We start from the raw sequence: 12387 nt of genomic DNA on the forward strand, positions 1-12387 counted from the left end.
GTTATGTTGCATGCACTGCATTTGGTCCTTTCTTTTTTGCAGGGGTAGCCAAGGAACGAAGATCTCTATGCTAGTTACCAGCAGTACAATTACACTCTTAAGAGACACCAAGTGTACCCTATAAATTACCTCACATTCTATATCACTGTGTCATTTTTAATGCTGAGGGAAATGGAGCTCACTCAATACTATATGATCTGAGGGCAAAAGTCTGATTGTGTGCTCTGTATGCATGTTGTTCATCATTTTCAGAAAGATGCACCTCATTCTGCAGTTTATTTTATCATTCTCAGCTCCCTTGTCTGCAGCTACAGAGTTCACATGTGTACCCAAACTGATGATGTCATTGCAGACAGCTAGTTTCATCTTTTCTCTCAGCCAGTAATAGACACAGTTCATAAGCCTCTTCCTCATCACTTCATAACATGACAGATGACCTTAAACACTCTGGCACAGTGCTCTTGAGCAGCTTTACATTTCTGCCCAAGTAGGTCACACATGAGACTATACACATATTATTGCTCTGGTTCTGCTCTCTAGCAAATTCTGCTCATATGAAACCAGTGTAAATCCACTGAGAAAAAGTAAAGAAGTATCTATGTAGCATTAATATACAACACCTACTTCTCAGTATAAGTAGTTATATTTACTGTGCCTCTAAGCTGAATAACAGGACTGATGGGAAATTGTTAATGTAACAAGAATGGATTTGAGGGAACTTGTGTGCTGAACAAAGACAGCTCTTAAGGAAAAAGACATCTTTTGAATGTCTTTGGTGATGTTCAGAATTCGCTTCTTGATGTTTCCCAATAATAATGTTAGAAAGCAAGGCTAGTGTTGTTACTGATCCATAAGCTAAGATTTGCACACTTGGAGCCCATCCTTCAAATCTCTGCATTGTCCACAAAGCTACCTGAGTACTTTCATGAAAGTCAACTGGGATGCTGGCCTGAAGAAAATAACATTCCACTTCTGAAGCACTTGCAGGATTGGGCTTTTAGGTTAATTCAAATTTTTGTATTAAAAATTATTTAATAATGAAAAAATTGCAATAAATATTTTTTTAATCTGTGCAATACGATTACAAGATTCACTAGAGATTGTAGAAAAAAAAGGTTTTACGTAGCTGGAGTTGATAAATGATATTTTTTGTTACTAATGGAACACAAAAGTGGGTGAGAGAAATAGGCATACTGTGAAGATGTCAAAAAGTGCAACTTTATACATTTTTCTCTGCTGCTATAGCTATTTAGCAATAAAAAATGCCTAAAATGCCAGAAATATTATTTTGTGCCATAATATACTATGAATTTCCTTTCAGTTGTAGAACAGAGAAAAGAAAATGTGTGAGCTTTAAGTTTATATTATATATTGTATATGGTTATCTACACTTTGAAAGCAAAAGTTAAACACTTGGACAGATAGGAATACATGAGCACTTAGCTGTGCTCTTCAGCCTGGGATTTAATATATGGACTAGAGGGATGAGAACAATAGCCATCAAATCACTCTATCATCTCTCTCCAAGGTCACAGATCAGAGAAATGTATCTGACACTCAGAGATACAGCCTACCACAGCCACAGCTTCATGTCCAAGGAGTGCCTTGGCAGGTGCTTTACATTTGTTCAGATTTCTTTCAATGCTTCAGATGAACAGTTTGTGTAAATAAAATGCAATATAGAATGACCACCACTTCCTCATGGCCCTGTCACAGATGTCTGGGCTCTGGAGCTGTGAGCTCTGGGACCTATAATCCCAGGATGCTGTAACTTTGAACTGAAATGAGTGCTCACCTCAGGATTTGGGAAACTTGCTGTAGACCCCGTGCCCTCAACTGTCTCCCTCACGCTGACAAAATCAAACTACTGACATGGTGTAGCACCACTATGGCCAAAGCAAACTGGTCTAAAATCAGTGACCTCACAGATCAACAGCACATTCAAACTGGGATTTTTAATTTTTTTTTTTTTAAGGCTGGCAGGAAATACTGGAGAGTAGGGACTAGCTAATTGAGAAAAAACTGTGGAATTGGGACACATACAGTGTCAGCGATGCTGGTAGTCTAATATCTGTGACAGTTTAGCTGTTTCTTGGTTTATTTGAAAGCTAAAGAATTACTGTAAGTAACATTAAGAAACTAAATATATAGAGCAGGGCAGCTATAGTGAAAACCCCACAATTTTGAAATGTGGCTAGCCATAAATTCTTTGCCAGTGCCTGGAGTAAAGTGTCTGAAAAACACCTTCAGTACATATTCCATGCTCATATGCAATATAATTACTTATAATTGTGTTCCTAACAAACACTGGGTGAACACAGAACTGTTCTATTATTGTCAATTTAATTTATGCATTTAAGTATATTTTTTATATTTTTATCTACAGTCAACAAATCAAATATATTTGAGTGAATTATCCACATTTTTATAAATACTTCATGAATAAAACATTCATTAAAAAAATAATATTCTTGTCTTCTGTTTGACTGCCTTTGCATTATGGATTTTGTTGTCCTGCTGCTCAGGGAAAAGGTCATAAGTGAGTTTGATTTCAATTGAGACAGTCTTCAGAGAACATTAAATTAATCAGAAGCCTCAGCGTGTTGGGGAAAAGAGGCTCTGCTGTTGCCCTCTGGCCAGATTAGTGCCCATGTGAAAAGATACCGTTGTTCTCTTCTCCTCCCTGGTTTTGTGCCCTCTTTTAATAAGCCAGATACTGTTTGGGTTATGCAGTGGGTATTTGAAACCACAGTGGGTCTTGAGTGCCTGTTGTTTTGCCAGGCAGTTGTATCAATTGACACCGCACTGCAGCTCCATTGCTGCCTGCCCCTCAAGGATCTGAACCATGCTTTTTAACAGATGTATTTCTTCTCCTCCTGCTCTCCACAATTCTTAAAAACCATTAGCATAACCATCCTTGTGGGGTCAGGGTGCTTGGCAGTAGCGTGCTTACTGCAAATGCTCTGTCTCAGTTGCTCCTCATTGGTCATCAGAAGTGTTTAAGACAAGTTTGTTTAAAAGAAGGAATGATTTACTGACTTGTACTGTGAACTGTTTGCTGCGGGGATGTGTAGTGAAGGCTGAGGGAGTTGTGAGATTTTTTCTTTGTGATGTAAAAGTTTATCTCTGAGTTCTGCTCTGTCCTGAGACCAATGTAGACGCCAAAGAGAAGTGATAAAGATAGTGTACAGTTAATATCTCCACACTAGAGAAACAAGGCAAACATTGCAGACAAGGATAAATATAAATGTTTTTACAAGGTACAGCAAGGAAACTAAAGAATCTCTTCTAGTTAAACAAGAACACAGTGGTTGATTCTGGTAAAAATATCCCAGAATCTAGTTTTTAACTTTGATATTTTTACTTGCACTTGATTCATACCTTGGCTTCATACCTACAAGCTGGTGGATTTGTCTGATAGTCATCTCCTGTACCATTATCTCAGTTTTCTGTCTGTGCCTGTCTTCACTACCAGTTACTCTATTGTGCCCTAGAGATAGCTGCTTGGATGTCTTATGGCAGGGAGGATGTGGCAATGCTGGTATGTCAGCAAATACCATGAGTGAAAATTTCAGATGTTACTAGCCAAGGCTTTGCACATCGCTCTGGCACAATACCACTCCAAGCCTGTGAAAAACAAACAAACAAACAACAAAACAAAACAAAAAACCCCAACAACAACAACAGCAACCACTTCCCCCCACCCAAAAAAAAAAAAAAAAAAAAAAAAAAAAAAACCCAGCAGAAAAAGAGGGAAAGAAAGCATTTCAATAATTTGTGGAGATGTTCAAAAGCAGGAAGCCCTTCTGCTGTTCCCAGGGTCAGATGCTCTGCAGTGGCTGCACAGGCCATGGTGGGTTCCCAGGAGCTGACCTGCTGTTGGTTCTCCTCAGGCCAAAGCTGCAGCTCCTTGGGGTCTGGCTCCTGCAGGTGCCTGGCATCCTCTTCATACCCCAGCTGAGTACTTAGTGCAGCGTGGGGAGCCTCGCTGCAAAGAGCAGCTTTCCTCGGGATGAGAGATGCTCCCAGCTCCCAGAGATCCAGAGTAGCAGCCAGCAGCATGGAGCAGGCACAAAGGCACCTTGTTCCAAGAGGACAAAGTGTTTTGTGGACCTCAAAGCCTTAAAGTCTCCAGGGAAAACATCACCTCAGCACCCACAGCTTTGCTGTTACAGAGGTCCTGGGGCCCCAAAAGAGGCTAAAATTCCCCTGACCAGGCAGGGTCCCCATCGTCACCCCTCCAAGCCCAATTGCAGGCTGCCCTCCCCACCCCTCCTGACTCAAATTCCCAGTTGGAAAGGGTGACAGAAGCATGTCCTAGCCAACAGAATGCTCCAGGTGAGTGCACACAGCTTCAGGGCTCAAGGAGAGGGGAAATGGTGAGCTAGCCAACTGGGATTCTGCACTGGTGTGTTCCTCCTTCCATGCTGAGGCCTTTAGCCACTGAGCTGTGGGGCTGTGGTGCATGGTGGGGACACACTAGCTCAACCACTGCCCCATCCCAAGGCTCACAGGGATCTTACACTCCAGAGCATGAGCTCAGTGCCAAGAGCCAGGCCGAGAGGGCAGCAGCCATGGCCTTGAGCAGCAGCCGAATGCCAGGCTCCAAGTGCCACTGGCAAACACTACAGCAGTTGGCCAGACATCATTGTGCACAGCTTTGTGCACACTCATGCCAAAATCCCTGCCAAATCACACACCATGTCCTTGCTTGCCTTTGGTGGTTGCTTGCTGACGTGCCAAACCAAACCAGTAGCAGGTGGAGCAGTAGCAGGGTAAAGGCAGAGGTTTCCTGCCCTCCCTGCATTGGTGGGGCCATTATAGAGCAGGTGTAAAGGGGTAAGCTGAGTGAACCCCTCCTGGAGGCCCACGTCTCCTAGTAGCCCTTTTTCAAAAGTTGCATCTCATGGATATTTTTCTATTTATCTGTCTAGGCTGAGCTGGTTTGCACAAAGCATTAAAACTATCTATGTTTTACTAAGCAATGCCCAAGTGTATCCTCATGCATAGGTCCAAAATTTGGACAGAAGAAAGCTGAATATGAGGCTACTATAATACTTTCATAAAAACCCTTTGGTGGGTTATCAGGAGCATAATTTGGCTTTGATCTGTCACTTCTTTCTACTTGTCTCTAAATCCTTGTCTCCCCTTCTAGCTTAGAAACTTTTCCTTTGGAAACTTAGCAATAGAAGCTTTAAAAATTAACTCTTCCCACTATAATCAGAAGATCTCTCCCAGCCCTGTTGGATACATGGGATACACATATTTGGATTTTGCCCAGATCAAGCTTGAGGCTGTAGTGTGGCCAGCACAGGAAGAAGGCCCTCAAATTCTGTTTTCCATACCAGAATCTTGAAATTAAAAGAGACTAGGGGCATTCTGGAAAAGAACACCCAAACTTCCTGGGAAATCAAATACAGACCATATGGCCTGTAGTAAAGCCCTCCAAATAGGTTTGGTATGAATGGAGCTACACTGTAAAAACACAAAGTAAAAATAATAGGATGCAGATAGAAAAGTGAAGATGTTCAGAATCCTCCATGCATCTTAGCTGGGGAGAAAAGCTATGGAAAGGTCCATGTGTTAATTTGGGCATTTCTGCTGCCTGTCAAGGACTAAAGTTGCAGTGTCCAAAGTATCAAACATCAGAAAATATATGCTCAAGACACTGCACATTATAAATGCCAGCATCCAGTTGTCTTATGATTGGAACTAAAAGACACCTGGAGCCAAATTATTTGTGAGAATCCAACTTCAAGAGAATGAACTGGCAGACAGCTGGAATTAATTAATGCCCAACAGTTCTGTGCTAGAAAGGTTGGAGAGTACTAAAAATATCCAAGGAGCTTGTTTCTTTACACATCATGCCAATTTGATCTGGTCAGGCTGTGACAAATTTTCTGTAAACATTCTGGTGAGCACGCAACTCCCCCAGCACCCTTCAGCAGTTCCCAGGGTGAAATCTTGCTTCTAAAATGCCAGAGCTTTCAATTACAGAAGTGGAGAAGGGAAAAAGCAAAAAGAAGTGCTAGAATCAACTATGTTGTGGTTGGTGAACCAAGGCAGGTGAGAAAATTTCAGATCCTTGACCTGGCAGTACTCTTCACCATGGATTTGTGTTTGCTTTGCTGGGATTAGATCTAAACATCATATTGCACTGAGTCCATGAGAGAAAAAGAAGAAAATACAGAAAATATGGTGAGTGAATTTTTTCTGTTCTTGTCTAGGGAAGATGCGTCCATTTCAGTGGGGAAAAACACACATATATCCATGCTGGAATGGGAAGGCAGCTAGGATAGAAGGATAAAGCCACCAAAGACTTCCAACAGTATTGTGGTGACATCTTTTATTTATTTCCCATTCTCTACCCAGCACACCATCAGAGACAAGAAGGAAAAAAACCCTGTGAAGGAGCATATGTTGTGATGGCAGGGGATGGTCTCTGTTGTGCTCTGAGCAGGGGCTGAGCTGATGAGATCCTGTGGTGCAGGAGAGCACTCACCTCGCCCATGGGACCTTGCACCAAGGGGAAATCCACTTCTCCTTCCTCGCTGAGCCTCACCAGGGAGAGCCACACTGCAACTGTCTGTGTGGGATGCTGTGTCCCCAAGGAAGTGGCTCTCTCCCCCTCCTCTTTTCTGCCCCCTGTGCTGCTCCCTTGATCCCAGATCTCTCTGCTTGTTGCCACTCAGTGCAGCAGGCTGGGGAAGTGACCTGTGTTAAAATTACCTTGTCATCAACAAAAACAAATGGCTATTTTTAATCTTCCCAGTTTGTTCCAGGAGAGAGAGTCTGAGTTTTTCATGCAGCCATGGACTCACTGGGCATGGGTTGTTTCTCTCCTTGTTTCTCAGACCTTTTCCCACTCAGTCCAGCTGCTCTGGCCAAACATGATCTGCCACTCACAAGTCCCTCCAGGCTGCCCCCAAAAAATGACCTCCAACCCACTTCAGCCCCCTGTCACCTATCCCCATGAGGAACAGGAATGCTGGGTTTGAAAGAAGGCTAGTCTAACACTGACTTTCCCATATGTGTAAGTATGACCAGTTGCTGGGTACCAAAAGAGGAAGGGACCAGAGAAAGTGAAGGAAAAGCTCTGGACAGCAGGAGGAGGATGGATACTGGTTCATGCCCTGTGTTATGCCAGGCACAGGAAAGCCCAGCAGGGTGACATTTGTTCCCTGCATCAACCTTCTCAGGGAGATGGGGAAGCTGAGTGCATTGTTAGTGTGACCAGGTCCCCTTTGCTCCTGAAGTGCCACTTTACATCTTCTAGTACCCACATACTGAAAGGGAGAATTGAATACAGAGGCTTCACAAACAAATTTCCCATTTTTCTCCATATCCTCCTTCCCCCTAGTTCTTATGTCAGTAATTAAATTATGCAGCTGAGGAAAGTGATTTGGAAAACAGATGGCATGCAAGATGCTATAGAAAACTGTGGTGCATTTTAAACCTTACAGCAGAGACACAGACAGATTTGGGTGGTATATGGGCTTGAAGTAATTGAACTTCAAAGGTTGCTTGTGCAATGACCTTTAAGCAGAAGGAATGAATGGCCCTCCAGCCTTCATCTTGATACTCACAATTAAGCATACAAATCAATCTTTTCCACAAACATTGTGGATGGTCTAATTTGCCATAGAATGTGGTGTGTCCTAACCAGGTCTCTGGTAATGACAATGGTAGGAAATATGGGATCTGGGCAAGCTGGAGCCTTGAGGCAAGCATTTCAACCTAGCACAAGTCTGAAATGTAAGGGGAAAAGACACCCAGAAGAAGAGATCATTAATCTGTGTGAGGCTTCTCCCCCTGCCTTCCTTACATTTAAGACCATGGCTGTGTGAGGACAAGCTGCCACAGCTGCTGGCAGCACAAAGCCATGTCCCCAGACATGCTGGAGCAGCTGTGTGGTGGGAGCCCACTGTGGCACACCCAGCAGGACAGGAGAACAGGAGCTCTTTGCCAGCATAACTGAGGAGAGGTGTTCACCAGTGGCATTTGCCTCTGGATCTGCATTAAAAGCATCTTCACTCAACACCTGGGTGATAAAAGAGATTGTGCTGACTTGTGTTGGATGGGGCACAGTCATCAAATCCCACCCTCTGAGTGGTGGATGCTGCCTTGTAATGGAATCCATCACAGGAGGAGCTGGGGAGCCCTGCAGCTGTTTCCACTGCTGAACAAATTTCCACTCAAAGCTGGAGGCAATTCTCAGAGAGATTAATAAATGACCATAAAGAGTTTAAACCATCCAGATAAATAATGGCAGATGTTTAGGGATGGAATGGCAGGCAGAAGTATGAGCTATGCAGGGCCTGCAGTTCAAAGAAAATGAGTTCAAACTGCAAGGGCATTGTTTAGAGGAACAGTGAGGCATAAAGCAATGGGAAGAGGGAGGAAAGGGAGGAAAAGCTGTGTCTTCTCCCCTCCTTCAGATGTGTGAGCACCAAACACTGCCAACATGGAGAACCTCATCTTGATTGTTGGTCTAGCCCCCAGTGTGAGCAGCAGCAAGCACTGCCTCCCACAGCCCCACACCCTGCCCTGCACAGCTGGCTTCCCCACAGCACCCAAAGCATTTAACTGGGCTGCTGATGGGCAGAAGCACTGATTGCTCCACAAAACCTGCCTCTTCCCACTTTGCTCTTTCCAGCAAAGGATGGGAACTGGGCTTATCTCTGAGGCAGTGGTTGAGGAACCAGGATCCCTGCATCTGTCTGCATTTCATTGTCCAGCCTTTATATAAAATCTAACCACTGCATGTAGCAGTTCAGCTTCCTGTAAAAGAAATTCTGGCGTCCCAGGGTGGTGAGGAGACACGACTCCAATTAATAACTCTGCTGCCAGCCCCAAGGACAGAGTACATTTTAATATGATACATTTCCCAGAAATTTACTCTTGTGTAAGAGTAAGAAAATGCTTCACTGTCAACAAGACTATAGCACTTCTTATGTGTTTTGTTTTTTCTCAAAAGGTAGTGTTTAAATGTAGAGGAACAAATTATCAGAACACTTTTGAACTACATAATGAGTATTGCTAATAGCAATGCTTGACTTGGCAGCACAGTCTTCAAGGTTATTTAGCAAAGCACAGAATGTACATCAAACAAAATAAAAAGTTCATTTTAATGTGTCTTTGCAAAAGAAATATTAAAGTAATCAATTTGGCTTTTCATTTTTAATTTTGCCTTTTTGTTTTGGCTATCAATAAAAGCAACCTTGAAAGTGTAGCCTATGAAGAGAGGAGTGATGGAGGAACAATAAAACAAGGAGGAATACAAGTCAGTACAGAATGTCTTTGATCATTACAAAGCTAATTATTGAGGAAGACAGCTCAGTGTGCATGAATGCAGAATAATGATGAGTTTGGTAAACATTTACTGCACTATACATATGTATTTGTGTGCCTGGAGAGAGGGTGCTTAACAAGGAAGCAATGGAGGTAAATCAGTGTGTGTGTGTCACTCCAGTAGCAGGATGCAGGGAAGGAAGAACTTCCAATCCATCTTGCTTTGAGGCACAGTTATCTGCAATGAGCTTCCACTATGCAGCCATGCATTAGCTGTTCTATCCCTATGAAATGGGCTGTAAATCTGTACAGGTATTATAAACAAAAGCAAGTAATTCCCACAAAGCTTCAATATAGGTCAAGGCATAATTTAAAAACTGACTTGAAATATGGAGTATTGCCTAAACCATTTTCAATTTTTCTTTGCTTGGCATGGCAAGAATTCTGTGGGCACACATGCATGCCCTGTCAGTGAGGAAGACAGGTCAAGCAACTTGTGTGCAGGAATATTTGGCTTATACCCAAAACAGGTCTGGAGGAGAATTCACCTAGCCCCAAACCTGTTGACACTGATGCCAGTGAACACTGAGATGTTCACCCCCAGCAATGTCCTGCTTGCTGCATCCAGTTCTGCAAATTTCCTTCCCCTGGAAGGAGTTTAGGCAGGGGTCCTCTGGTCATGCATGGGTTTGCAGCAGAACTGTGCTGCTTTTTGGAAATAAAAATCAGTGTGAAGGTTCTGATGCTGCATTGGCAGAGCTTGAAGTTGGCAGCAGAAGTGGCTGCTCTGCTTTGCCTGGACCCAGACAGGATGGGGATATTTCCATGGGGTTTTGCCTGCTTCAGATTCTTCCTCAGGCACTAAAAACCATCCAAATTGCTGTAAACAATCCCATGCAACTCTGCTCTTAACTTCCCAGAAATTTCAACACAAAAAAAAAAAAAGGGAAATACATTGCTCTGAGCAAAACAGGTGAAAAAAGGTTGAAACAAGTTTAAAAAACATGGTACCCCCACATGTCCCCAAAATGTCACATCTACTGGAAAAAAGGCTACAGTTTCAGCCCCAAAACATCAGCTAAATGCCATCAAAACCCAGGGTTAGCCAACACCAGTGTGTTTTTTTTGGCAGCTCTCTGAAGGCTTTACAGTCACAGTTTGCTGAGATATTTCCTCCCACCAAAACATTTAGTCTGTACCTTTTATCTTTATTTATTACCTTATATTTTCCAAGAATAGACAAGACATTTTATTCTTCTGCTAGTATTCTTAGTTCCTTATATTTGTTATTGAATCACCTGCCCATCAAACTGAAGCCCATAAATCTCCTGATCTGGCATATTTTATAAAATGCAATTAATTTGCCCTTTATCTTGCCATTTAATATCATGGAAAAAGTTGCTCAGACACCTCATCCCACACCTGTGCTTGGTAGCTCACTCTACATTATTGCTTTGTGTTGAAAATTCTGCAGCCCATTTTCAGTCTCCTCTCTGTTGTTGCCAGCCTGAACTAAATGAACTCTGTCAATAAGATCTTGAGATAATATTTTAAATGCTCTTTATGCTGTATTGCTTCCCATATATGTCTCCATTAGCAAAAAAGCAGAGATGTTCACAGGACACTATTTATGTTTAATACAGCAGAATCACTTACTGCCTGTGATTCACTTGTCCAGGATACTTGAAGATTCATAACATATGCTCTATATTTTTGATAAGGATTAAAAATTCTTCCATCAAAAGCAAGAGACACTAGCTAACTCCATAATTTCCATACATTTTTTTCCTTTTGTATCAGACCCATTTTTCATGATTTTTTTTTTTCAATAGTAAGGATCTAGGCTACGTGCTGCTCAGCTGTGCTGGCTGATATATATATTTGGTCCTTCCAAACTACTCTCCCCCTGCCTGAGAACAGATTTCCTGAAACTTTCACAGTAATTTTTTTAAATCATCTCAAACATTCTTCAAAGGAATAGTGCAGGAAAATACAGCTCAGCCCTTTGGATTCCATGGAAGATTTCATTCTTTGCCAAACCCACGGCCCTTCCAGTGTTTCACACTTGCCTTAGGTGGGAACTCTCTCCCTGATGCTCCTGGGTCACATTCCCTCCCCACAGCCCCACACCCTGGCAATGCTCCTGATATCCAGGACCCTGGCAAGGATATTACAGGATATCACATATTATGGGATATTACATCCTAGAGATGCTGTTGGATGGACACAGCAGCGGAGAGTGGGTGACTGCCCTGCTCCCTCTCCTGTGGGTACCAAGAGACAAACCAGCCTACTGCAAGGGGAAGGAATTTATTCTGCTGTATGGGGTCCAAATAGTTGAAGTGTTTTGAAAAAGCCTCATTTGCTGAACAAGCAATTATGTGAAAGAGCTTATGGGTTCATTTTTTTTTCCAAGTGCTTTTAGTGAATGGCAATTGGCATGCAAATAAAAATAAGGATAGAACTTATACTAGCTGAAACACTATGAAAATGTTCTATTATTAAAAGTAAAGTTTGTCACTCCATTAGCTCATTAAATTAAATTACAGAGTTTGCTTCTTTTACCTTAATGAAGTGTGAGAAGTAGTACTGGATTTCTGGGAGAGTTATTTTGGATGGATTGCTGTATGTGCTGTTTGGAGATTGTGTACTGTAGGTGCGTATGCAATTTTACAGCTATGCCAACATATTTTATAATATAATTTTACATGCAAATTACAGCTATATAGTGTAATGAGCTATTCTTTTTTTCCTTTTGTAGCATCTCCAGCCATGCATCCAATGCACACAGAGCAATTTTTTGGCTTACCAGACTTTAAACCATTAGAGCAGCAAAGAGCAGTGAATTAAACACAGTGCAAGCAATGGCAGCAATGGGCTCATGTATTAAACCAGAAGGAGAATTGTGCAGCCTCTCAAATATCAAACTTTGGGCTGATCCTTTCGGGGGTCTGTGACCTGACAAGGCACTATGATTAATTGCACACAAATTCCCTCTGAGGTTTTCCTGCTCATGCTTTCTGCAGCAAAGACTCTTAGCTTGACAGATCAGCATAGCAGCCTCTTAAGATGCCAGAAAGGGAAGCTGTTGGTTTC

The 12387-nt window shown here is 42.4% G+C and overlaps 1 protein-coding gene across 3 annotated transcripts in view; it reads left to right on the top strand.

Moving 5' to 3' along the window:
* PTPRB (protein tyrosine phosphatase receptor type B) overlaps positions 1-2458 on the top strand; it is a 60277-nt gene extending 57819 nt beyond the window's left edge. For 2 of the 3 annotated variants that reach the window (XM_056512232.1, XM_056512240.1), the window contains exon 34: positions 43-2458. In XM_056512232.1, the coding sequence (XP_056368207.1) occupies positions 43-74 (32 nt within the window). In that variant the 3' untranslated portion in view covers positions 75-2458. The remainder of the gene's footprint in view (positions 1-42) is intronic. The other variant, XM_056512257.1, reaches the window with a different exon arrangement.
* The last annotated feature ends 9929 nt before the right edge of the window (positions 2459-12387 follow it).

This window comes from Oenanthe melanoleuca, chromosome 1A (genome assembly GCF_029582105.1).
Source record: "Oenanthe melanoleuca isolate GR-GAL-2019-014 chromosome 1A, OMel1.0, whole genome shotgun sequence".
In the NCBI taxonomy this organism is placed as follows: Eukaryota; Metazoa; Chordata; class Aves; order Passeriformes; family Muscicapidae; genus Oenanthe; species Oenanthe melanoleuca.